Source organism: Eupeodes corollae, chromosome 1 (assembly GCF_945859685.1).
Source record: "Eupeodes corollae chromosome 1, idEupCoro1.1, whole genome shotgun sequence".
In the NCBI taxonomy this organism is placed as follows: domain Eukaryota; kingdom Metazoa; phylum Arthropoda; class Insecta; order Diptera; family Syrphidae; genus Eupeodes; species Eupeodes corollae.
This window is the reverse complement of record NC_079147.1, coordinates 228,136,098-228,162,955: the sequence shown is the minus strand read 5'-3', so window position 1 is coordinate 228,162,955 and position 26,858 is coordinate 228,136,098. Positions and strand designations below refer to the sequence as shown.

At 36.4% G+C, this 26,858-nt stretch overlaps 3 protein-coding genes across 3 annotated transcripts; 1 reads left to right on the top strand and 2 right to left on the bottom strand.

Moving 5' to 3' along the window:
- Positions 1-2,806: 2,806 nt before the first annotated feature.
- LOC129953784 (5'-AMP-activated protein kinase catalytic subunit alpha-2) lies at positions 2,807-4,798 on the top strand. Its single transcript, XM_056067243.1, has 2 exons — positions 2,807-3,269; positions 3,331-4,798. The coding sequence occupies exons 1-2, from the start codon at positions 2,982-2,984 to the stop codon at positions 4,714-4,716; spliced, it is 1,674 nt and encodes a 557-aa protein (XP_055923218.1). The 5' UTR covers positions 2,807-2,981; the 3' UTR covers positions 4,717-4,798.
- Positions 4,799-10,151: 5,353 nt separating this feature from the next.
- LOC129953786 (trypsin-like) lies at positions 10,152-11,010 on the bottom strand. The gene has a single exon (XM_056067246.1). It carries the CDS (start codon positions 10,958-10,960, stop codon positions 10,181-10,183), a length of 780 nt encoding a protein of 259 aa, XP_055923221.1. The 5' UTR covers positions 10,961-11,010; the 3' UTR covers positions 10,152-10,180.
- Positions 11,011-14,978: 3,968 nt separating this feature from the next.
- On the bottom strand, positions 14,979-26,455 carry LOC129949063 (titin homolog). Its single transcript, XM_056060279.1, has 6 exons — positions 26,289-26,455; positions 26,151-26,227; positions 25,911-26,090; positions 25,426-25,809; positions 16,751-25,359; positions 14,979-16,691 (listed from the first exon to the last, which is right to left on the bottom strand). The coding sequence occupies exons 1-6, from the start codon at positions 26,453-26,455 to the stop codon at positions 15,087-15,089; spliced, it is 11,022 nt and encodes a 3,673-aa protein (XP_055916254.1). The 3' UTR covers positions 14,979-15,086.
- Between the last annotated feature and the right edge of the window lie 403 nt (positions 26,456-26,858).

Below are 26,858 nucleotides of genomic sequence, written 5' to 3'. Positions count from 1 at the left end.
ACTTTTTTTTGACCAAATTTTGAGTTTAAAACAGTGTTTTTCGCAAACTATGCATAGTTTTGACTTGATTTAAAAACAAGCTACTAGACACAAGTGTTGGCTTTAAAAAAAGGTATAATACTTAATTGTAAGTATTACCGTTATTTTTTAATTATTTTTTTTCCATTTAAAGTACATGTTTTTTTAAATTGCCCCTACCGCCTAAACGGGGGGAGATAGACCCCCCCCTCCCATAGTAAAAAATGCTTGTATTAAGCCCCTCTACCAAAAACCGTTATTATATCTCGGCGCCAAAGTTATCGTACTCTCCCCAATATTTGAAATAATTAATAAGATCTATTAAAATTTATTGAACCAAATGGCTTTTTAGCTAAATTACATGCTCTTTACACTCTTCAAAATTTCATATATTTTTGTGCATAAAAACCATGTAATATAAAAAACTAACAAATACATCAGTTATAATAAGAAAAAATTATCATTATAATAATACTAAATAATTAAAAGGTCCTCCCCGCACGCCGGTTGGGAGGGGAAAGAGGGCGGGCTATAACAATAATAAAACAGTGGGTAGATCGTCTTTACTATTTCGGTGAGGGGTCTGCTCTTTCAAGATAGTTTTAAATTGAAGATCCTTAACAGTTTCAAAGCTTTGCCGTTTGTCAGTTAGTGAAATTGAATTTTTGTTACAAAACGTTGGACCCATAATTTTTAAAAAAGACACCCAATTAAGGGAAGCCATACCAGTACGCAAGCGTATACTGGTAACACTTAGATTTTTAGCATCCCGTAAACGTATGAATCGCAAATCATTTTCGAAGGAAAAATCAAAAGTTAATTGTATGATTTGTGCAGGTGATTCATACGGCAGCCTTTACTACCATTTTCGGATTCCAGTAATTACACTTTCTCCACAACAATTCAACTGACTCATATTTTTCAATAAGTTGATTGGTTTCCTCCAATGTCCATTGCTCTCGACAGGTACTCGCAAAATACGAACTGTGTTGGTATTCCGCGAGCTTATTTCGGGTAGTGGTAAACACATCACATATGTCCACTTGCGAGTGACTTTCAAAAAGATCAAATGTCGAGAGTAATTAGTTAACTCTCCGCGAGCTACTCTCTAGACTGTGCCCACTTGCTAGATCGCTCTCGAGAGCAGCTTTAGAGCGACTCGCAGAACGTTTGCTCTCAAATGGACACCCACCTCAAGTGAACTCTCTACATTTAGAGATGTTAGTGCAGATGTAATTGCAGATTATTATTAATATTTATTAACAAGCAATTAAAATTACAAGCTAATATAAAATTTAACATGCCTGGCTTATATGCTTAAAAATGTAAGTTAAAATGTTTGCAGACATGTTCACGTTATTTTAGGTGCCTTCAATGTCAAAAAGACAACCATAGTGTATTCTTTGTGACGGAAGCAGTATTCGATTGGTTCTATTAGAGTGTCTAATGTCATGTTGTGACTTAAGTTATGTATACACGATTGGAAGATTTCCGAACTGTCAAAAGTCTTCCAATCGCATCCAATTAAGTGACAATTGACAATTTTATATCAACTGAAAATGGGCAGGTTCAGACAACATAAGGGACTTCATTTGCAGTCTTTGAATGTACATTTCAACCAAGGCAACTAGTTACTTTTTCAATTCAGAACTCAACTTCATAAACCTCTACGTCAAGTTCATAGTACAAAAACTACCAAAATCATTATCGTCTACAAAACACTCCTTAGACAAGTTTCAAGTCCATCATATTTTGTATTTTGTATTGTAAAGCAATTGTACTTATTTCTTTTTCAAATTTACAAGGAACCTATTTACAAAAAGCATTATATGAAGTTAAGCAGAAAATAAAAAAAACATTGAGTTATAAAGTTCAGCTTTAAGTTGAATGAAAAAAAAGAATCAATTGTCATTTTGACATAAATTGACTTGACTTGATAGTTAGGGAGATTTTTCTTCACTAACTTTCCAGTCAACTTTCCAATAAAGTTGCCTTATTTGAAGGCAATATTTTGGCAGCTGGCTAATCAGATGCTGTTTGAACCTGCCCAATTCCATTTATGTCAAAATAACTGCTTATCATAATTATTCACTCAACTAAAAGCTGAACTTTATTACTCTTAAGATTAATTTAATGTGTGACTAATTGGATTTGTTTGTTTTATGTACAAGGGTTTCTTGTTAAATTGGAAAAGGAATAAGTATTAGTAATAGAAATCGTGATGTACTTGAAGCTTGTCTTATGAAGTTCAGCTTTCAATCTAACGAAAAACAATAACAACTGATATTTTGACATAATATAACACTTGCCTTACTTTCCAATAAAGTTGGCTTAACTGAAAAGACAATTGTTGGCAGATATAAACCTGCTTAGTTTTAAGTCCTTTATGTCTTCTGAACCTGCCCAGCCTATCGGAATTTTTCAATTGAAAATATTTTAGCGTTCAAAGAATAATCGTCTTTAATTTTTTTCCTTAATATTTGCAATTCACAAAACTCTTAAAAACATTTCCTATAAAGTATCACCTTTTTAAAAATAGATGTACAGAATTATTTTAATTAATTTGAAATAATTATCATAAAAAAATAAACGTAGTTGGTAAAATGTTACAAAAAAATACTTCAAAAGTAGATCGAAGAAAAAATAAACATTCATCTTTAAAAGATATACGATGGTTACCCTGCCCACCCTTAGGTTATATTTTATCTCATTTTATTCACCACAGTAGTGTCATAATAAATTATAGGCAATCTACGATGACAACAAATGTGGAATGTCTTTATAATTAAGTAGATCTGAAACGAAAACCAAAACATTACGTATAGAGATAATACAAAGAAAAGAAAAACAATTATTCGTCAAGCACGAAACGAACTTTAATTGCGAATTGCAAAATATTTACATTATTGAAGTCTCAAACTTGCATCTAAGTTCGGGATAAGAAAATACAAATTAAAATCAACATGTCACATTCCGCCAGAGGAGTCGATGCTTCGGCTTCGGTCAGCGCTTCCTCGACCAGTGGTCCTCAGCCACTTGTTAAAATTGGACACTATTCTTTGGGAGCAACTTTAGGAACTGGAACATTTGGAAAAGTTAAAATCGGTGAACATCAGCTAACGAAGCACAAAGTTGCAATTAAGATTTTAAATAGACAAAAGATCAAGAGTCTCGATGTTGTCGGGAAAATCAGAAGGGAAATACAAAACTTAAAATTGTTCAGGCATCCTCATATAATAAAGTTATATCAGGTGAGCAAATTTATGATATATATATTGGCGTATATCTAAAGTTTATTTACGTGTAATAAAGGTCATCTCCACACCAAGTGATATCTTTATGATAATGGAATATGTAAGTGGTGGAGAGCTTTTCGATTATATAGTAAAAAATGGCAAGCTGCAAGAACATGAAGCCCGACGTTTCTTTCAACAAATTATATCAGGAGTTGACTATTGCCATCGGCATATGATAGTCCATCGGGACTTGAAGCCAGAAAACCTGCTGCTTGATCACAATATGCATGTAAAGATCGCTGATTTTGGCCTTTCGAATATGATGTTGGATGGAGAGTTTTTGCGCACCTCATGTGGTTCTCCTAACTATGCTGCACCTGAGGTTATTTCTGGAAAACTGTATGCTGGACCCGAGGTAGACATATGGTCATGTGGAGTGATTCTGTACGCTTTGTTATGCGGCACTCTTCCTTTCGATGATGAGCATGTGCCAACACTATTTAGGAAAATAAAATCCGGTATTTTTCCTATTCCCGAGTATTTAAACAAACAGGTTGTTAACCTGGTGTGTCAGATGCTGCAAGTCGATCCTCTTAAAAGAGCTAATATTGAAGAAATAAAGAAACACGATTGGTTTCAAAAAGATCTTCCATCATACCTCTTTCCATCTTCAATTGAACAGGATAGCAATGTAATCGATACCTATGCTGTTTCGGAGGTTTGTGGAAAATTTGGGGTGAAGGAGACCGAAGTTCACAACGCCCTGTTGAGTGGAGATCCACACGATCAGTTAGCCATAGCTTATCATTTGATTATAGACAATAAGCGCTTTGCTGATGAACAAGCTAAAGCAGAAATTACTAATTTCTTTGTGGCCGGAAGCCCTCCGCCCGTTGTCCACTCACCAAATGAAAGGTCACACGATGCGGCCAGTGCTCTTAATTCTGGTACCGCAGGAGCAGGAGTGAATTCCAGCTTTAGGCCTCACCCAGAGCGAATCGCTCCTCTAAGAGACCGTCAATTTGCAATGTCAGCTTTAAATTCGACCTTTTCTGATAGACCGAAAGGAACGCCAATCAAACGAGCAAAATGGCATTTAGGTATTCGTTCGCAAAGTAAACCAAACGATATTATGCTTGAAGTGTATAGAGCAATGAAGGCATTGGATTATGAATGGAAAATTATAAATCCATATCATGTACGTGTCCGGCGGCAAAATCATCTCAATGGGAAATTCTCCAAGATGTCTTTACAGCTATATCAAGTCGATGCTAAGAGTTATTTGCTCGATTTTAAGTCACTCACTAATGATGAAGTAGAACAGGGTGATGATGTCATTATGGAAAGCCTTACTCCACCACCAATAATGAACAGTGGTATTATGCCACAACAACCAACAGGACACCACACTATGGAATTTTTCGAAATGTGTGCTGCTCTTATTATTCAATTGGCACGTTAGTCTTACTGTTGTCCCGCTAGCGACTTTGTTTAAAGTATATACATACATACCTAAATAAAAATTTAATTATATTACCAAAATATTTCAAGTGTTCTTTTATTTTAACACTTAGCTTTTAAGGTTATAGATTTTAATGTCATTCAATTTATATGTAGATCTCTAAATGGCAAAAGTAGAAAAGTAAATATGGCGTCTCAGGTCAATTCCGGTCGAATTGGATCCTTTGTGGTGCAATTTTTAGAACAGTGTTTAGCTCATGAGGTGTAAGGCTATAATCTGTTTCAAATGAAAGATTATTTTTTGCTGAAAACAAAAATATAGGATTGCTACCTTCGCAAGTATGGTTGGCATTATTTTTCTCTCTGTTTTAATAAGATAATGCCTATGGGATAAAAGCAGATACTGGAGAGTAAGCTAAAAAAAAAGGAAAGAAGTTAAAAAAAAAATCGATAAAATTCATACATACAGTGAAGGACAATACTTATATATGTTAAGATTTTATAAGCAAGGGGTTATTAGTACCCTTTATATTTTAACACAGTGGGAGCATTAGGAAAATAGGGAAGGATTTAAGAGGAGATACCGATGGGAGGGAAAAACATAGTTGGCCAAGCATTCCACATTCTCGATGTGCGATTTAAGAAAGAATCTCTATACTTGACAGTACAGAGAGTCCGAAATTGAGATTGAAATTGGCTAATTCAACACAACATTGTTTGTAAAAATATAGATAAAACAACGAAGGGCATGAGACATTGCGGCGGTGTAAATGTTTCGATTATAGTTCTATCGCATTTTTATATTCTATCCAAGAGATTTAAAATTGTTTTAGGGGCACCTGCCCAGATATGCAAATTATATTAAAGCCATGGACGGATGAAGGCTTTGTAAATTACAGCCAGATCAAAAGGGGTGAAACATTTCTTGCACCGTCGGAAAAATCCTAAGCACCTTTCAGCATTTTTGGCAATATCAAATATATGATCATTCCATAGAAGGTGATCTGTGATACACATACCGAGTACTAACAGTTGTTTAGTTTCCTGGATGCAAGTGCCACGCATAGATAGTAGCATCGGGGGTGTGTAACGATTTCTACAAACAAAAATGTACAAGTAAAATATGATATTGAAATTATTTAGGAAATATATTTAACAAAAATTCAAGTCCCAGCTTAAGGTGAGAAATTTCAGAGACCACTGTGTAAGTTAGTATCTGTAAAAATTACTTTAAATAAAATTAGTTACAAGACTTATTTCCTTAGCTTTAATGAAAGCCCTTAAAAGTTGTGGCCATCAAACTGGAGTGGCACGCTCTGTTTCTTTTGATATTTTTGACACTGTTTTCGGTAACATTCTCTAAAGTGTTTTAAAACTCCTATAAGAAACTTACGAGGCACGTTGAAAAGTTTTTGTTAAACAATTTACCAAACCCTCTCTACCGCTCTATATAACATAGCTTGCCAACCGTTTTCACATTTATGTGACACTTTGGAGTGCGACTTTCAACGTATAATCTGTAGATCTTCGATAGTCCAATGGATCTGGTGCATATATCCAATTCTGTTTTCAGAATAATTAACTCAAAACTGGGCAACTCTTCTAGTAGACGATTCGTTAGTAGAGGGACACCGCAAGGTGGTGTTCTATCCCCTCTCCTCTGGAACCTAGTGGTGAATGAAATCCTAACTAGTCTGGATGCGGAGGGTTTCAGAGTGATAGCCTATGCGGACGACGTTGCTATAGCAGTTTCAGGAAAGCATCTTAATATCCTAAAAGAACTCTTACAAAAAGCCTTGGACAGACTAATACTTTGGGCTGATCGGTGTGGACTGGGTGTTAACCTACACAAAACCGATCTGGTCTTATTTTCGAGGAGATACAAAATTCCATTTGTCAACCCTCCTTACATTAAAGGAATCCAATTAAAATTCTCAGACGAGGCTAAATTCCTAGGTCTTGTCTTAGACAAAAAACTAAATTGGAAACGCAACGTACAGGAAAGAGTCAAAAAAGCTACTGTAGCTCTCTTTTCTTGCAAAAAAGCTATTGGTAATAAATGGGGTTTACAACCCAGAATCACGCATTGGCTATACACATCGGTAATCAGATCGATTTTAACGTACGGTGTGGCAGTATGGTGGACTGCTTTAGAGAAAGGTATAAACAGGGATAAGTTAAATAAAGTCCAACGTTCAGCCTGCTTATGTATAAGCGGATCGCTTCGCACGACCTCGTCTGCGGCACTGGACACCTTGCTCTACTTTACACCTCTTGACATATTTAGTAAACAAATAGCTGCAAGCTCTGCTATTCGCCTCAATGCTTCATCGCAGTGGACTTACAACAACATTGGCCACTCCGTAATTCTAAGGTACTTAGAATCAATTCCAAAGCACACAGACTACACCATCCCCCAACTACAATTCGACAGAAACTTCCAGATTTCTATACGTACCAAATCTCATTCGCCCGTCTCCGACTTAGACAGAGAAAACCCCCTACTCAACATGCAACCCTAACTTGAACTTAACACACTTACTCGTGTAACCACCAATTTTAACTCCATCCATCCCACTAATGCAACAGTTTTCTAACTTATCTTCAAAATTAACATAAATAAGAAATCTTTGATTGTTAACACGTCGCCCTAATATTGGGTTGCCGTAAACGCCAAAATTCACTTTTTGAGTTTGGTATGCAGTTCTATGTTTTCGGGGTAGCTCTTTTCAAATCTTGTATCCGCTTTGCTCTATCTCTTTCCATTACAAAGATATACAGAATGGTTTTACCGTATATCCACCCAATTCAAAAAGTTCACGTATTGTTTGGACGTAAGCGCCAAAATCTGGCATTTACGTCAAATTTTCCATACAATTTAAGTAGATTTGTTTTTAAGAATTGTTTTGACGTACGTCTTACTGTCCTGCAACGCCCGCCATCAAAAAACAGTAGATTCCTATTATTGTAGGGAGAGCTCAGATAGAAAATATTTGGAGTCTCATTTAAATATCACAAAGATGTACTCCTTGTATAAGGAGTCTACGAATGACCCTGTCAAAGATTGCATATACCACAAGGAGTTCAACAATGCATTTAACTTGTCTTTTTACAAGCCAAAAAAAGACCAATGCGATCGGTGTTTGGCTTTTAAAGCTAAAGAAAATCCTACACGTAATGAAATTGCAGAGTTTAATGAGCATAAAGATGACAAAATATTTATGAAGACCGAAAGAGATTTAGACAGAAACAACTTGGAACCAAAAAAGTTGATAATTTGTTTTGACCTTCAGAGCGTGTTTTCTCTTCCCAAAGGACACTCTTCCTCATTTTATTACAAACGAAAACTAAGTGTTTTTAATTTAACGGCAACAGTTTGCCCCGCCTACAAAAAAACAAAAGTAACTTACTGACTTACTGCGCTATTTGGAGTGAAGTACATAGTGGTCGCTCTGGTGACGATATAGCCAGTGCTCTGAGCTCTGATTAAAATATTACAGAACGTCTTGGCAGATCATCCTCATGTGGAAATTTTGACATTATGAAGTGATTCTTGTGTCCCACAAAATAAAAACAAGATAATGTCAACAGCTTTAAATACGTTTCTTCACAAGTCACCTAAACTGAAAATGATATTACAAACATTTTCTGTGCAGGGACACTCACTCATACAGGAAGTTGACTCTGACATTGAGATACATACGAGTAGTCCATTAGCACTTCTCAGGCAACTTAAGAACATACGCTACGAAAAGGTAAACCTGAAATTAATTCAGATGCAACCATCATATTTCAAAGCGTACTCTGCCAAAGCAAGTCTCTTAAATTTTGCAACTATGCCTTTTTCTAAAATAAAATTTATTAAGTATGAGGATCCTCAATTGTTTCAACAATCTTTTAGAACAAATGCTAGAGATGTACATTATAAATCGATTTCATTAATTAAAAAACCTACTAAAACTACTCTAGGAACACCGAAGAACTTATATAATCAAAATTTTAATACCATTCAGAGAACAAAAACTATGGGCGCATTCACAAAGCTAGTGGCTACGTAGTCAAGGGATTCTGATTGGCTAAATCTAACTACAAAAGTAGTTGAAATTTCCCCTCCGACGTAGTGTAAAAATTTCGGCTACAAAGTTAGTGGAGAATGATTTTGACGTTTCACAATCAGCTGCTCGGTAAAAACGCACGAATTCAAAATAAAATAAATCGTTTAGTATTTAAATACAAATATAAATCATTCAAATTGTGACTTAAATTTGATTTTATTGAATTTAAAAACACAAAAGATAAGTTAAAGTTATCAAATCAAAAATGTTTCTTATTTTATATGTTTGCATTTGTCAACAATATGACAGTTCCAGATTGACTAGCTTTGTAGTGTAGTTTTGCATTCACAAAGCTAGTTGAATTTTGACTACGTAGCTACTTCCTTTGTGAATGCGCCCTATATCAAAGGAAAAAATTAATGATATAAAAAGTGTGTATACTTTTATATCATCAGAGGACAAGAAGTACATATTTTGTCATATTTTAGTAACGCAAGACTGTGTGCAAAACAATAACTGTAATTTTGCTGTATACAAACAAATAAATAGTTAAAAACAATGTAGTTTTTTACTTTATGAATTACTAAATAAATATATTTTTTGTTATGTTTCATGATTTTCAATAAATACATTTTTAATAATTTATTATTGGAATGCCGTAAGTGCACAATTTTTGACGTACGTGTATGAGTAAAAGAAAATATTGATTTCAGTGGCGTATACGGCAAACTCATTTTGTAATAAATTTTAAATATTTTGAAAACTAAAGGCATTGTAGAATAATTCTTTACATTTTCTGAATGAAGATATCTGTATGAATATCTTGACAAAAAATGAAAAAATCCCAGCGGTTGGTTTTCGAGCAATAGGCTGTGAAAACTTCATATGCGATTTCCCAGAAACATTAAAATGGCGCTTACGGCAACCCAATATTAGGGCGACGACAGTCGAATTGTTTTTTTTTTCCTGAACACCGTTTATTTTAATAAATATGATTTAAATTCATAAAAATGAATATAAATATAAAGATAAACCAGCATAGGTGTTCATATATGCGTTTCGCCCCAATGTAATGGTTGGGCTCATCAAAAGATGACCATTACACCTTGTCTTGACACATATTTTCTCGAATAAATCGAGATTCCATATAATCCGAGCTACATAGAGCTACTGTGAATTATATAGTTGCTACAAGTCTTCAAAGAAGATAAATTGTAGCTATTTTAATTGCCTTGCTATGGGACTTTTGAAGAAGCAATCTTTGACTCTTTGACAGTCGAATTGTTAAAAACGGTGTTAAATTTGTTAAATTGTTTATCTATCGGTCTTTACTTTAATCTGTCGATTAAAAAAAAAGAAGAGAAAATAAAACCACCAAAACTATGATCAGTTAATTTACATTATATTCTTTTACAACTCCACAGCATTTTTTACTATCCATGAACGTAAATCGGCTACTGAAGAGTATACCCCAGGATAATCTTTGCGAGCGCACATATTACCCCAAGATACAACTCCAACAAGTTTACCGTCGGCTGCCAAAGGACCACCAGAATCTCCTTGACAAGCATCTTTGCCACCTCCTTCAACAGCAGCACACACCATTGTTTCCCGAACTTGGCTACCATATTTGTATTTCTGTGAAGAACAGTCACTCATCGACACAATGTTCACTTCCACTTGTTGGAGTATTTTTTGAATGGATCCAACAAGGAATTTTTCAGTTCCCCAGCCACTTACGACGGCAGGAGTTCCCGTCTTAGGGTTCGATTCAGCAAGTTTGATAGGCTGAATTTTTGTTGTGTATCTTACTGGTGTGCTTAGCTTGATGACAGCCACATCGTTAATCATGATACTGCTATTGTAACCCTCATGGTATTTGAATCTTTTCACGGATACCAATTCACCTCCAGACTTGTAGTTGGCAGATCCCAATCTCACTTTAATTTCGCTTGGTTTGTAAGATTGTAGGCAATGAGCTGCAGTTATTATAATATCCGGAGAGTACAAGCTTCCGCCACAAAAATGGCTACCTCCTTTTTGGAGAGATACTTGGTATGGGAACTTTTCGATTGTTGTTGGTTCACCTCCAACGATACGTCCACCAAAATCATTAGGATTATACCGAGGTTCAATTACACCGGCCACTGTAAGGCCTAAAAGCGTACAAACGATTGCTTGGCGAAGCATTGTCTATTAGCTACACTTTAAAAATGTACGTTAACTAATTGCTGCTTAAGAGTAGGTGTTGCATTATATAGCATTATTTCTTTAGGTGTTATCGCTAAAGTTTCAATAGCAGGCATTAGATAAAGTTCTCAACTTGACATTTCCAACTTCAGATTAAGTCAACCTAATTCCCTTCTTACATAAAAACGTACATATATCAATTGATAAAGAGATTTTACAATAGAATTTAAGATATCAACAATGTGTCGGTGTCGGCGGACGGCGGTGACCACAACACTTAAGGTTGTGAAAAGTACTTAACGTATTTAAATAGGGTGCATTCAGAAAAAAAACGACGATTTAATTTATTAACATTTAAATTGCTTTCTGTTGCAAACGAGGTCTTAAAGAGATATTATTGTTATAAGATTGAGATGAATCGATTTAAATTAATAAGCTGCACGAAAGAATTTGTTTGTCTTTAGAGACTTTTAATTCAAACATTAACAGCTTAAGTACGCTATTCAGCACCCTAGGGAGGTTCATAGAGATCAAAGCTATATTCGAAGGATATGACATCGCAAATGCTCAGGCTCACGAACCTTCTTTTTTCGTTTGCTATTAGAGGACAGGATTACGGTAAGATCGGAAGAACATGTCGAAGCAAAAATCCAATAGTATACAACTTTAAATTAAATCGGATTGTTAGGGCCTCTGTTTTTTCTACATATGTTGAATAAAGTTACCAGTTGATCTCAACATTAAAGGTTTTTTTTTAAAGGATTTGTGATTGGTTTTTTCCATTCTTATTTCTTTGTTTACAGGCGAGTGACCCACTTCCAAAATCAAACGATAAGTCGCCCAAAAATTATCAGATCAACAATTTATTATTTTCGTTTTGCTTGTGTTTATCGAATTGCTTCAGCATTATAATAAATTCTTATGTTTTCGCTGCACCCTTGAGTCAGCAATATTGACGTTTTTATTATTTTAATATGTTAAGCTGCTAGAATTAAGAATGCGAAATAAGGTTTGAGTTATGATTTTGATTTGATAACGATCGGTTGTGTGGCTATCAGTAAAATTTGAAACAGGAGGAATATGAAATGTTTTACTGATGAGCGTTTATAGCAATCAGTAAATTTACGTCATTAAATGTTGTTTTCTTCCAAACATAACATCGAGCTTCGCGCCTCAGACAATTTGTTTACTGTTGCTTTCATCAGTAAAATTTTTAATGATATGTTCGAAACAGTAAAAAAATTGGAATACCAACAGTAAAACGAAATCGAATTTTTGTGGCTTTTGACAGTTAGCTGTTCAGTTAAATGAAATTTCATTATTAAAAAAATTAAAATAGATTAATAAACTAAATAAAACCTTAAATAAATTGTTTCTTTTTGAAAAAAATATTTGAATATAGGATTCATCTTATTGCATCAATCTTTTGCTACAAATAAATCTGTAACATGTTCAAAAACGAACATTTTTCTGATAGATTTTACTGAAAGCTATAACCGGCCCACTTAAGGTGGCGCTACAGTCCTGTGTGAACTAGGGCCTCACCCAAAAAACTTCTCCATCTAGCTCGGTCCCTAGCTGGTTATCTCCAGTTTCACGTTCCAAGTTGGGTGAGGTCACTTTGCGCGCCACCTGATCCGCGGTCTTCCTCTACTGCTCTGCCCTGTGGGTGTGGATTCGAAGACTTTCCAAACATTGGTTTCCATGCGCTCTACTGGACCCAGCCATTTTAGTCGTTGGGCTTTTACCCTTCTGGCTAAGTCTACGTCACTGTACAGCTCGTCGTTCCATGTTCTTCTCACTCTCCTTCAATGCATACGGGACCGTAGATTACACGAAGAACTTTTCTCTCGAACCGACCCAAGGTGCTTTTTCAGGACGGGCATGATAAGGGTCTTGTATAGCAACACTTTGGTCCCTCGAGGGAGGAGTTTACCACTCAATTGCTTTCTTAGCCCAAGTAAACTGCGGTTAGCAAGAGTTGTTCTGCGTTTGATCCCAGCGCTGGTGTTTTTTTCTGCGTTTACAGTGGAGCCTAGGTGTGGAAATCCTTGACTACCTAAAAGTTACGTCTGTCGATGGCGACGTTTTGACCAAGACATTGGTGTTGTATGCCCTTTTCTGATGACAGCATGTACTTTGTTTTGCCCTCATTAACCGTTAAACCCATTTTTGTCGCCTCTGCCTCAATACTCACAAAAGCCCCATTGACATCACGCTGAGTTCTTCCGATTATGTCAATGTTATCAGCATATGCTAGTAATGGGACCGACTTTTGAAAGATAAAATGCAGCATTGACTGCGGTTCCACTATGATGTTTCCTCTTTCGTCTTTGCAGCCTTCGGTTCTAGGTTTATGAACCTGTGAATTTCGTTTCAACTGCTCTTAAAACTTTCGAACTTCATGCCTGTTCCTCTCGCCTCTTCTGCTCATAGAGCTCGTGAGCAGCTCTCGTCCCTTTATGCAGCGTCACTTGCGTGCCTGTTGTTTAGCTGCATTTGCCTGCCGACATTCCTCATCAAACCAGGGGTTCCTTGTTGGTGGCTGCTTGAAACCCAGCACATCTAGGCGGCTTCTGTGATTGCATCTTGGCAATGTTGCCACTGGTTTTCGATACATTGTGTTGGTGGCAGAGAACTTCGATTGTAGCCGTTCGACGTTGTACCTTCTCCCAGCACCTCCCTGTTTTGCCTTGGGTCTGGAAATCCGAAGTGCTACCGTGGCTACAAAGAGGTAGTGGTCCGAGTCTATGCTAGCTCCTCGGAAAATTCGGACATCCATGATGCTGGAAGCGTGTCTTCCGTCGATCGCAATATGGTCAATCTGGTTGACGGTAGATTGATCTGGAGAAGTCCAAGTTCCTTTATGGATGTTGAGGTGTGAAAAACGCGTACTGGCAACCAAGACGTTTCGCCCCACAGAATCAGTTGTCGGAAGTGTTGTCGTGCAGGCTGTTTTTCCCGATTATTCCACCAAAGATGTCTTCCCATCCTAGCTTTGCATTAAAATCGCCCAGAACAATTTTAATATCGTAGCTAGGACACTGCTCATATGTTTTGTCTAGGAGCTCGAATAACATATCTTTGGTGTTGTCATCTTTCTCTTCTGTGGGGGCGTGCGCGCATTTCAGGCTAATGTTGCCATATTTAGCCTTGATGCGTATGGTCATGAGGCGCTCATTGATGCACCTATAGCTCAAAACTTCTTGCCTAATTTCTGGCTCCAAAAAGGAAGCCGCATCCAAATAAGCACTGTTGGTATTCGTGGTAGCAGTCACCGTAGTAAATATCGTAGTTTTTCATCCTCTTTTTGCCCGGCCCATCCCATCGTATTTCCTGGATGGCGGTGATGTCTGCTTTACAGCAGTCTCCGCTAATTCTTCGATGCAACTCATAGTTTCTAAAATGAGCGCTGAACACGAAAAAGGGACTGCCTATCACGTAAATGTATACAAATCGACTGTAAAAACCGAATCGAATAAATTTTAGAGAATAACCATTCACAGAACTTATTCCTAAATATTTTAGGTGGACCAATAAAAATTACAATTTCATTATATTTTATAATGTTATGTACTGTATTATATTTCGTTTAATTATTTATAAGGATGCATATACTTTCTTATTATCTATACAATAAAAATATTAATATTTTTTGCTTATTACTTACTTAATGAATGTTTCTTTTTTTTTATATTTTAAATCCTTTTCGGATGCGCCGAATTGCATAAGGTTTCGTAATGTTTTTGCTGAATAGGAAAGAAACGGCTACTAATACGAATATTTTAATTTAATATGCGGCTTTAACACTTTAAATAACTTAGCTGCTATAATGTTAATTTCTTCTCACAAAATTCTTCCCAATTGAATTAAAACCAGATTCTAATTCAAGTAGTGACCTATCGAGTACATAAATATGTATCTAAAATATGGTCGAAATTGTGTCTTCGACGACGAGTTTTTGACTTTATTAATTTTGTTTGCACACAAATATATCGGCTTGGATTTTTTGTTGTTGTTGTTTTTTGTTGTTTTATAATATTCTCCGAAAGAACACGCTTTAAAAACCTAACTAACTAATTAGGTTCCAGCGCGATACATCCTACTCGAAGAACATAAGTGGATATTATCTGCCAGGATCATCAAAACTAGCGCTGCTTGTAACGACAGCATATTCACCCATGTCAGTTACAACGGATTCTTCATTCACCTGATCCTTTTCTTCGTGAGCTTCCGTATTTGATTGGAAGAATTCATAAGTAAGTTCCTGATCGTTGGAACTCATTGATGGCAAGGAGGTTATGTCGGGATGATGACACAAACCAGTTGCAATGATCTCATTCATGGTGATTGTACCTGGAGTAGGTGTTCGTGTTTTTGCCACTATAGCAGGATTGGTTACAGATGCAGGCAATTCAAGCGACGCTGGTACACTAGGCGATTGAATGGGAACTCCAATTACGTTGAGACAATCTTCCAAAGTTGCAGGTGTAGATGGTTTTGTTTCAAATCTCCGTTTGCTTTTGTCTGAGGGAATTTCCACTGCAGACATCTTGGGGGCTTGATTAAGAAGGACGTTTGTTTCGTTGGTATTGGCTTTTGTCATGTGATGGAAAATCAAATCAGCATTCTCGGCTGCTGTTCCAATCAATTGCATACCTTCAGGGGTTTCTATTTGAAGAATTTGGCCAGTGTTTATAAACTGTTCCTCTGAATATAACCCTGATTCATCTAGTGCAACTTCAAGAATATTTGTAGAAGAATCTGCATTCTGAATAACATCAGATATCGATACTTCTTGCTGATCTCCAATTTCTGTATTCATAGCTGGTACTGCTGTGATGTGCCCTAACGCATAATGATGTAATAGGCTACTTATTACTTGAGGTGTCAAAATATACGTATCCTTCTCAGCGTTATAGAAGTCAATTTTTTTCTCACCAGTAAATTCAAAGAAAGATTTATCATCTAAAATCAAGTTGTGAGTACCAGTAGTCACTACCATCATTTGGCCTCTCTCCGCATCCTCTATTACTTCACCGGTTTCAAATCTAGCCAATTGTAAGGAAAATTGTTGTGGTTGCAAGTTGAACTGTTCCTGAACAAATTGTTCTGGTACAAATTGCTCTTGAACAAATTGTTCCTGAACGAATTGTTCCTGCACAAATTGTTCTTGCACAAAATGTTCTGGTACAAATTGCTCTTGGACAAACTGTTCCTGCACAAATTGTTCCGGGACAAATTGTTCCTCTACGAACTGCTCCTGGACTAGCTGTTCCTGTACAAGTTGATTTTGAACAAGTCGTTCTTGCACCAGTTGCTCCTGCGTTAGTTGCTCTTGTAAACACAATAATGCCGAGGCTTGGTCTTCAACTGAAATATGTTGATGTTTTTGCATGAGCACTTCATTTTGTTGGCCGTTGCCATCGTTTTGGTTGACCATGTTTTCTGAATTAATTTCTATTAATCTCGATTGCAAAATATGTGGCGTACCGTCGGATACTAATTTTAAAGCATTTGGATTCGGTTCTCGGCGAGAGTCTGACAATTTCTTATGTGCTTCTGTGACCAATTCGTCGGGTACCTCTAAGAATCTTGTTCGATCCGGGGACAGGTAGAGTGGTTTTGAGAAAACTTCTTTGTATTTATTGCCAATTAGCTCGCACAGCAAATATGTCTGCGGATATCCTGGCACTGGAAGTGAAGGTACAGCGTAACCACCGCCAGACACCTGAAATAAAAACTAATTAAATATTTCAATTTAAAACATATGTACAATTGTTTTCTTGCCTCAGATGCCTCAATTGGAATTTCTGATGCAGTTGATTGTGGTGGCCTCGATTGTGGACTGAGGCCTAACGTTTGCGTCTGATAGGACTCATTATTTGCGCGCATATTTGGGGAAGAGCCAACTGGCATCGAAGTGAATTGCTGATTGACCATAAAATCAACCGGTTGTGTTGGCTGTTGGTTTGATGTATACACCGTCGTGGACGACATAACTGTTTGTTGAACTTCAGGAGATGTTGTCACTGCCACTGATCTCGTTCGCTGACGGGGTGGTTCGCAAATCCTACCAGTCGAACGTCTTCCGTTTGCATTTACTTTAACATTATTGCTCGTGGACGTGGTCTGTTTGTTAAGCGAAACGGTATCTGTTTTGTTTTTAGGTGGACGACCCCGTCCTCTGCCTTTGGGTTTCGTTGTTGCTGCTGGGGTCGCAGGTATATTGGGTGAAGTAATGTGTTGATCTTTGAAATATTGCTGTGGTTGGTTCGTCTGTGTAGATGTTATAGACAGTATATTAGGAGGCGGTGTTGCGACAGGCATTACAGGAAGTGGAGATTTTGATTGACTTCCTGTTTGTACTGTGAGAGGTGAATGTTTCTTTTGCCTTTGCTTCCGCTGCTGTGAACCCTGATCACATGATTCCCCTGTTACTGGAACTCGTTGTTGTTGTTGTTGAGCCTTGCAGGGCTCAGGGCTATTTGCCATTACAACAGTATTTGATGGGTTTCTTATGATAACGTACTTATTACCACGGTTGTCGATTCCTATTTGCTTTTCGGTAAGATTTGATTGCGAAGCTTTTTCGTTAGTAACAAGTTGATGCTGATTGTGAACATGTTGTTGTTGTTGTTGCTGTTGTTGGAATTGTAGTTGTTGTTGCAGCAATAATTGATGATGTTGTTGAATTAAAATATTTTGTTCTTCCTGAAGTTGTTGTTGAATTTGATTCTGATGGTGTTGTTGTTGGAATTGTTGTTGTTGTTGTTGTTGCTGTTGTTGTTGTTGCTGCTGTTGTTGTTGCTGTTGTTGTTGTTGCTGCTGTTGTTGTTGGTGTTGTAATTGAAATTGATTCAGTGATTGCACCTGCCCTTGTTGTTGAAGTTGATTTTGATCTTCTTGCATCTGCTGCTGATGTTGTTGCAGCTGTTGATGTGGATTAACATAATCTTGCTGTAGATGTGGCTGTTGTAGAGCAACGATTTGTTGTTGGTAATTTTCTTGTTCAAAATTTTGAATGTCTGAAGACACCGGAGAGTGTTGGTCTGGCAACTGTTGCCTGGAAGGTGTACGTTTGGTGCGAACACATGACGGCCTACGCACCGGAATACCAGGTTTTGGCACAGCTGTTGTTGCATTTCCAGGAAAATTACTCGTACTTGCCCCTGCGTTTGATATCTGCGTTTGTTGCTGCTGGGTTTGGAACTGTTTTATGATTTGAGGATTCGTTGTAGGAGTAATTACTAGGTGTACTTTTTCATTTATTTTCTCATTTGACAGAACAATTGGCATATTAGAAATGTCGAATATACTTTCGTCCGCCTTATTTCCCTTAGCTGTAACCGTAATAAGGGGTTGATTATTTCCTGCACGCAGAATCTTTTGATTAATTATTTGGGGTTTAATTGTAGTTTGCTGTGAAGTTGATGTTGATGTTGTCGTTGACGAGCTTTCGTCCTTAGATGGCTTTCGCGTTATTTCCACATGTGGACATAGGTTCTGTATCTGAGCAATTGTCTCTCTATCCGCTGCTTCTTCCTCGGCAACAGTTTTAGGACAAGGTCTTTTTATTATAAATGAAGGAATATCATCTTCCACACTTTGTTTTCGCTTTTTAAACCCGCTTCGAATAGGTACATCGGTAGATGCAGTTCGATTTGTACCAAGTATTGTCGCAATTTGAGATGAAAGAGGATTCGAAATATCAACAGTTATATGGACTTTTTCAAGTGTTTGCTTGTCAGAAGTATTGGCTGACTTGTCACAATCTTCAGCATTCATTTTGGCCGATTCAACTGATTCCATTTCCTCCATTAGTTGCTCTTTCATGTACTTCAAAACAAAACTATCTTCATATTGTTCAGCACACGATTTCTTCACTTTTTCGACATTTTCACCAGTTTTAGCAAGTTTTGAAGTAGCTTTTTGAGAAGTGTTTGTTAGTTTGGCAACCTTTGTTTCAATTTGCGATTCTTCTTGGTTTTCTTCTAGTTTAGTTGAATCGATGATACGTTTTCGTGGTGTCACTTTCATGTGTGAGCGTCTTTTTCTTCGCACTAGTTCTTTTGGAATATCCTCCTTCATATCCAGATCCAGATCTTGATTAGGTATTGCATCACTGCTTTCGGTTACTTCTTCTTTTATTTCCTTTTCATCGAGAAAACCTTGTGCGGCCTCAACTTCAGCTGAAGAGTCTGCTGCATCCATTGGTTTTTTTGGGAGATCAGTTGAATTTTCTAAAATATTTGCTGGTTGATTTGGAATAAGAAGCAAGGCTTCGGCTGCACTTAGCTCTTCGCCCGCTAATTCCGATTTTCTAACATCTACGTTAGTTTCTGTCCAACCCTTTTCGGCTACAGCATTTGTTGTTTTGTCCTTATGCTTGTTAAGTTTTATTATAGTATCTGATTTTTGGGTAACAGTGTAGTAAGAATCAGTTTGCTTTCCATTCAGATCCGCGCAAAGCTCAGATTCGCCCGTATTTGCTGTTTCTGAATCGTGTTCTTCTGAGATCGTACTTTTAGTTTTGGATTTGTCTGAATAGTCTAGCTGAAATTCCGTAGCAATATCACTAGTAATTAAAGCTTCACTATCAACTTGTGCTCCGCCCTCACTTTTTGATAAACTTGTTGCTGCGGAATAATTCGCAATTATTTCCGCTTCGGTGTCTTCATCTACAAGTGGCTCAATGGGAGGAGAACAAATTTCTTCTTCGTCTTCTTCCGATGAATCCGAGTTTTCATAATTTGAATCTACAATATCCTTATTTTCTGAAAGTTTTTCTTTGTGTTCTTCTAGTAAATCATTGTTTTGTTGTGAATCTGTTTCTTTTTCATGTTGTTTATTAGAAAAAGAATCACTAATGCATTCTTTTCCAAAACTTCCATATTTGTTTGTATCAAAAACTAACTCGTTGACAATATCATTTGATGTGCTCTCTTGAGTATCACATTGTACCGATTGAAGTATTAGCTTGCTATTTTCTTTAAGTGAGTTGTGCAACTTACGGGTTAGTTTCTTTATTGTTTTATGTCCTTTCCCTTCAGCACTTGTGGCTGCCATTTCATTGCCCATTAAAGCTCTATTAAGTACTCGTTCTTCTTCTAACATTGACGTCGGAGAGCCAAACTCAGCCTCAGCATCTGATATCATTGAACTGGAATCATCACTAGATGCCGCGCCATGTTCTGCCTCAGCTTGTAATCTCTCTTCTTTCACATTCGATTCGTTAATATCATTTACTTCATTGTCGTATATTTTTGAGTTCATACCATTAACAGAACAAGAATTTGATTCATCTGTGGGGTTTTCGTTTACAACAGATTCTGTTTCAACATATTTTAAGGACACATTTGAAATCTCGATTTCATTTTCTGTAACTGAGCTTTGAGATTCTGCAACATCAGCAATAATCATTTCATTTAAGAATGTACCATCGTCACAGCACGAAACGATTTCTTCTGATACTTCATTCGAAGACTCTTTAGCATTTTCCAAGCTTTGTTCTTCAGTGGAAGTATGATCAACAATAGTCGATACTTCCGTAGTTACCAATTCATATTCAAAGGGTGAATCACAATTTGGGTCGTTTGATTTACAAACTTCGTCATCAACAGGTATTTCTTTATCAAAAATATGCTCTATATTTTCTTCAGTTCCATCTTCAACTAAGTTAAGTTTTTGGTCTGTTAAAATTGACTCACCGTCTGCATTTTCTATGTTATCATCAACATATTTGATTTGTTGCTCTTCATTAACAATTGATGAGTCAAGAGTATATGATTTATATACTTCAGAATCGTCTTGCTGCAAAGCTTTGTTAAATGTCTCTGGTTCTGGTTCTTGTTTTGGCTCTAGCTCTGTCTCTGCCTCTATCTCAGTCTCATTCTGATCGCTTATTTTATCCGTTATCGAAAAACATTGTTGGTCAATAACTTCCTCAGGAAAATCTTTATTTTCATCATTATCTTTTGAAATATAAGAATCCAAAAAGTTGTCATTTTGAATATCTTTTTCTTCAATTTCACCGGAAAACGAAGGATTTTCGAAAGTCTCTTCTTCAGCATTAACAACTTTATCTTGTATGATATTTGAACATTTCTCTTCATTTTCGTTGCTTGATAATAATGATTGTTGTGCATAAACTTCCATTTCACTAGAAGACACATGGCTTTCTGCTAATTGTAAAGATTCTTTCAAAGGCTCTTCATTTGCAGTTGCATAAACTTCGGCTGGCGAAAACACAATACGTCCAATTATTTCCTCTTCGGAGTTTGTGATTTTATCATCCATTGTTTTTTCCTCAATTTTCTTCGCCGCATCAACATTTTCTTCAACTTCAAAAGCCATTTCTTGTTCTTGTTCTGGAGCTGAGTTCTGTTGTTTTTCAATTGCATTGATAACATCAGGGGAAGTATCTTTTTTATCAACGCTTGAAAGAGATGCACTCACATCTTTTATCTCTGTCGTCGAAGTAGTTGAAACCGAAGGACAGCTTTCAACTCGAAAGCGATTTCTGGATTTAAAAATTCGCTTTCCCCGCTCTTTGATGGGTAATCCTCGAACTTCAGTGGACAAATTTCTATTACTACCTGAAGCAGTTGAAGAAGCTGCAAGATTTACTGATACCGAAGTTGTTTTTAAGAGGGATTCAATATCTGCAGATAGTTGTTTATCTTTCATTTCCAGTTCGAGTTTTTGAGCGTCAGGTGTTTTTGGTCGACTGTCCATGCCAAAATTGTAGGTTTTTTCTGGTGAAACATAAGTTTTCTTAAAGTTAGCTATAGATGTTAAAATGTCTTCCTCTTCATTGAAGTCAAAACATGCTAACGATGCCTTACTAAAAGAACTCCGAGGTTTTGATTCATTCAATTCTGATAATGGATTTACGTCTTCCATATCTAAAAAGTTTGGCATATCAGATTTTGATTCACTTATATTATCTGCCTTTGTAGTATTATGCTCTGGAATAGGTAGTGCATCAGATTTGTCTGTAGTGTGTTGTGTGTCCATGCAATTGTCCGCATTGTTGGTTAATTCATTGGACACTTGGGAATCTGCCTTTAGCTCATTTTTATCTTTTTCCATAATTGCTTCTTCACTTAAAATCTTGTCTTCCTTGTCATGAATTGATAACGATGTATCAAATGTAAATGATTCAACTGCTAATTCTGCATTTGAGGATTTCTTATCCACAAGCTTAATTTTTTTTGCTGTGGCTTTAGCCGTTCTTTTCTTGGCAACAACATCCTTGTCTCCAAAAGTATCTCTCTTACAACCCCTAGGGGTCGATGATCTTAAGATAGGTTTCTTTTCTTTTTTAACTTCTGAATGAGTTTTGGAGTTTACTTCCAGACAAATCTTTTCATTTAATATTTTATCATCTGATTTGCCTTCCTCATGTGATAATTTCTTATTATCCTCAGCTACTTCAGAAGAAAGCAAAGATTGTTCTTGTGTTGTATTTGTAGGTATTTTAGTTGATGATCTTTTTCTTGGTTGGCTTTTAGATGGCGAAAAGTTTTCTGCCAAATACAATTCTTCCGTTGAATGCTCTGTTTTAGTTTCTGATTTAATTTGATTTAATTTAGCTGCGTTATGCATGATTTCATGTCCTAATACAGTTGTTTCTATACTTTTCTCGCTTGAAACATTTTCTATTGCAGACGAAGAATTTATATCGAGAGGAGACTCGACTGATTCTAATCGATGAACATCTAAATTTGTTTCTTCCATAACTTTTGGGTCTTCTGCGGTGTGTAACTCTATTTCGTTTGATTCTGCACTTTTAAAAACAGAAGTATTTGTTTCTGCTAAATTAAGTTCCACTCCAATTGCTTCTTCTTCTTTTCCAACTGGTACTGGATCTTTCTCAGTGATAGATTCTTCAGAAACGGGTTTTATTGTAGTTGTTTGTTCTTCAGTTGTTTCGCCTACAATCGTGTCAATTGCTTTTAGACCTTCTTTGATTAGCTCTTGAGTAGTGAAAGCATATGGTTCTACAACAGATAATTCTTGTGTTGATTGTTTTACCGTGGATGAGTCTTCTGTAGACGCTTCTATTTTATATGATTGTGCTGTAGATAGTTCTGCTGTATGTAGTTCTTCGGTGGGCGGTTCTATTGAGGATAAATCATCAGCTGAAGATGGCTCTACGATAGTTTGTTCTGTTGTAGATTTTTCTTCTGCAGATGGTTCTACTGTAGTTAGCTCTTTAGTAGATATTTCTACCGAAGATGATTCTACTGAAGATGGTTCTATTTCAGATGATTCTACTGTAGACATTTCTACTGTAGATGATTCTACAGCAATTGATTCTGCTGTAGATGGTTCAAATATAAATGGTTTCTCTGTAGATGGTTCTCCTGTAGATAGTTCAGCTGGTTCTTTTGCAGATGGTTCTTTTGTAGATGAATCTTCTATAGATTGCTCTTCTGTTAATGGCCCTTCATTTGATGGTTCAACTGTGAATAGTTCCTCTGTAGATGGTTCGTCTCTATGTGGTTCATCTCTAGACGGTTCTGCTGCAGGAAGTTTTATTTTAAATGTTCCTGCTGCATATGGTTCTACTATAGAATGTTCTGCTGGAGATTCTCTTCCAAATGCTTCTGCTACAGGAAGTGTTGGTGTAAATGGTTCAATAGTAGATGTTTCTGTTGTAGATTGTTCATCTGCAGATGGTTCTACAATAAATGGTTCAAGAGAAGATGGTTCCACAGTGGACTGTTCTAGAGTAGATTCTTCTTCAGTATACTGTTCCAAAGTATTTTGTTCTTCCGTTGATGGTTCTTTAGAAGATTCTTCTAGAAGTAATGGTTCTACTAAAGATGGTTCTAATAAAAATGGTTCATCCTTTAATGTTTCGTCTGCTATTGATTCAACTGTTGATGCATTTTCTGTAGAAATTTCTACTGGAATTTGATCTACTGTGGGTGGTTCCATTGTAGATGGATCAACTGTTTTTGCTATCGATTGCTCTTTTATACATGGTTCTGTGTCTGATGTCTCCAATGCAGATATTTCTTCTGTTGCTATTTCTTCTGCACCTGGTTTTGTTGTGTTTTGTTCAAACAAACATATTGGTTCTATTGGCTCATGTTCGGTAGATGATTCTAATGGAGTTTCTTCTGCTGTTGATCCTATGATTATTGGTTGAAAAGGAATTGGCTTTTCTGTATTCGATTTAAATGTAATGGGCTCTTCTGTTTTTGAATTCACTTCAACTTGTTCTTCTATGCTAGATTCTTCAGAAGTGCTTTCTCTCCAAGTTAGATTCATAGTAATTGGTGTATCTGCTGAATCTTCCATAGTTGATTGCTCTGTGTTGTAAGAAAGCTCTTCGCTTTGTTTTATTAAAGGAGCTGTACAATCCACCGTTTTTGATTCCATTGTAGATGGTCGGAGTATTGTGGGTCCGTCATTAACTTCACTGTTCAATACAGTTTCTTCAATAGAAATAGAGTTTTTCGTTCCCGATTGAAGTGTAGATAGCTCAATCATGATTTTGTCAGTCACCGTTTTTACTTCTGCAGATAAATCACTTTGCTCATGTTCTGTATTCGGCTCTAAATTAGCAGATTTCACTAAAACGGTAGAAGTTACAAATGTGTTTGTAACGTTCGCAATATCTATATCAGCGGGTACTTCTTTTGCATTTACAGCTGAAATCTCATCAACATCGATTACTTCAGGAGCAACTGTATCCAATGTTTGCATTCCAAACACCTGCGGGGGTTTTATGTCAACAGCCGCCGTTACTTCAATTGAGGCTTCTAATATTTTTGCTTCCTTTCTGGATAATTTTTTGTCATGAACTCTTGCTTTACTACTCAGTCTGGGTATGTAATTATTTTCATCAGCTTTGTCCCTTTGCGTCCTTAAATGTATTTTAGAAGTTGTTTGAATTTCATCTATGTTTGTACTTGTTTTTAATGGTCCCGTATTAGGTTCAGGAGACATTGATATCGCGGATGTAGACGGATCTTTTGATTTGGATAAATCTTTATCGTCTGTTAATATTTGTGAGTGAACATCATTGTTTTGCTTTTTCGATTGAGAACACGTTAAAGAACTTTCATCTATTTCGTTGAAATCAGTAAAAATTATATTTCGTCGATCTTTTTTAGGAATATTTCGAATTTTAGATGCTGGCTTTTGAGGTTCTAAAAGTGCTACCGATATTTTCTGATCAACAGATTCTTGTTCTCTTAACTTTTCTGCCGAAGCTGAAGTAGATGCAAAAGAAGTAGAGCCGCACTGATTATTATTGTTGGCAGTCGTTTTATTATCCACAGTTTCTAGTTTTTTAGCATCACGGAACTCTTCTTCGATGTCGTCATCGTCGTCCTTATCTTCATCGATCCAGTCGGCTAGAAGACTTTTTTGAATATTTTCTGATTTACAGTTTATAAAATTAAGTTGTTTTTTTGGTGGTGGTCTAATGAAGGCTGCGGTAACACTTTCTTTCTTTTCTTTTGATAGATGTTCTTTTTCCAAATGTGTATTGTGAACTTTTTTCGTCATATCAGGTTCAATTTCAGTGACAGATGTGTCCTCAATAACATGTGGTGATTCTTTTTCATTTCTCACTGGAGTTTGAGCCGTGGATGTGTTGAGCGTGACTTTTCTAACTTCTTCAATAATATCGGGCGATTTTGATTTCTCTGAAACTTTTGCATTTGAAGAACTTATAAGTGAACGATTCATAAAGATATTTCTTTGAGGTGTTGTTCCTGAACCGCTGTGACTTCTCCTATGCAGAACCATAACATTTTGTCTAGTGCTTTGAAAATCACACAAATTGCATTTGTATGTTGGCGACCAATCGGGCGATTGACTCGGGTCTGTTGTAGCACTTGATTTTGTTTTAAGAATTTTGTCTACAATTTCCTGGAATACAATAAAATGTAAAAATGTTTTGTTTTCTTGAGATTTTGACTAACACATTGTCTTCCATTTCGGATGCGTTCGCATTTTGGTGGTGAATCTGTAAGAACTGCTTTGATAATGCTATCTGGCCGGCTATTGAAGAATAGTGAGGATCTTGTTACTGATCGAGTGAGGCGTTCGGCCGTTGATACAGCAGCAGGAAACTGTTCCATGTATTTATTCTTTGCCAATAGCGCTAATAATTAAATGAATATATATTTTTTTCCTATGAAGAACTATTCATTTTATGACTCACCATGACCTTTTCGAATGAATTCGTCTTTTTTACTGCAGTTAAAAGGAAATATCATCTTGGAGTTTTTCACACACTCACTGGAATCAAATTTAATTTTATTGAAATAAAAGTTGTAACATTAAAAAAAAAATAACTTACAATGACTCCTCTTGAAAAAATTTCACTACACAATACGGCTTGCGTTTTGTGTGTTTAAGCAAACCTTCGGGTTGCCTTTGATGACTGCACACCTCTCCAGGCCACCAGCAGCTCCGCAACTTAACCCACACAATATCCGCATCTTGATAAACATTATCCTCAGACATGGTGTTCTTGTGAGCAATAAAGTTCGCTTCGCGCTTTTCAAGTGCAGAAACTTGAAAAGATGTTCACTTAAAAAGCCAACTCTAAAATTTAAACAAATAAATATCAATTAAGTCAGTAAGATAAAATTACTAAATATTATTTACTACTTTATACTCAAAATGTGCTTAGAAATAACAACATTGCACGTATGCATATAAACCTTTTCGCCGTTCGCCACATTTTTCAAAACTACAAGCTATGGCGCCTGTTTCATAAATGTGTATTGTATATCTTCTCTGCAATTTTGTTTTAGCATTAAAATTAAGAGAACTCGATAGAAAGCTTCACAATCAATTAAGAAACTTTTAACAATCAAAACATGTGTATATCTGAAAAGTTCTGTTCGTCTTTTATCAAAATATC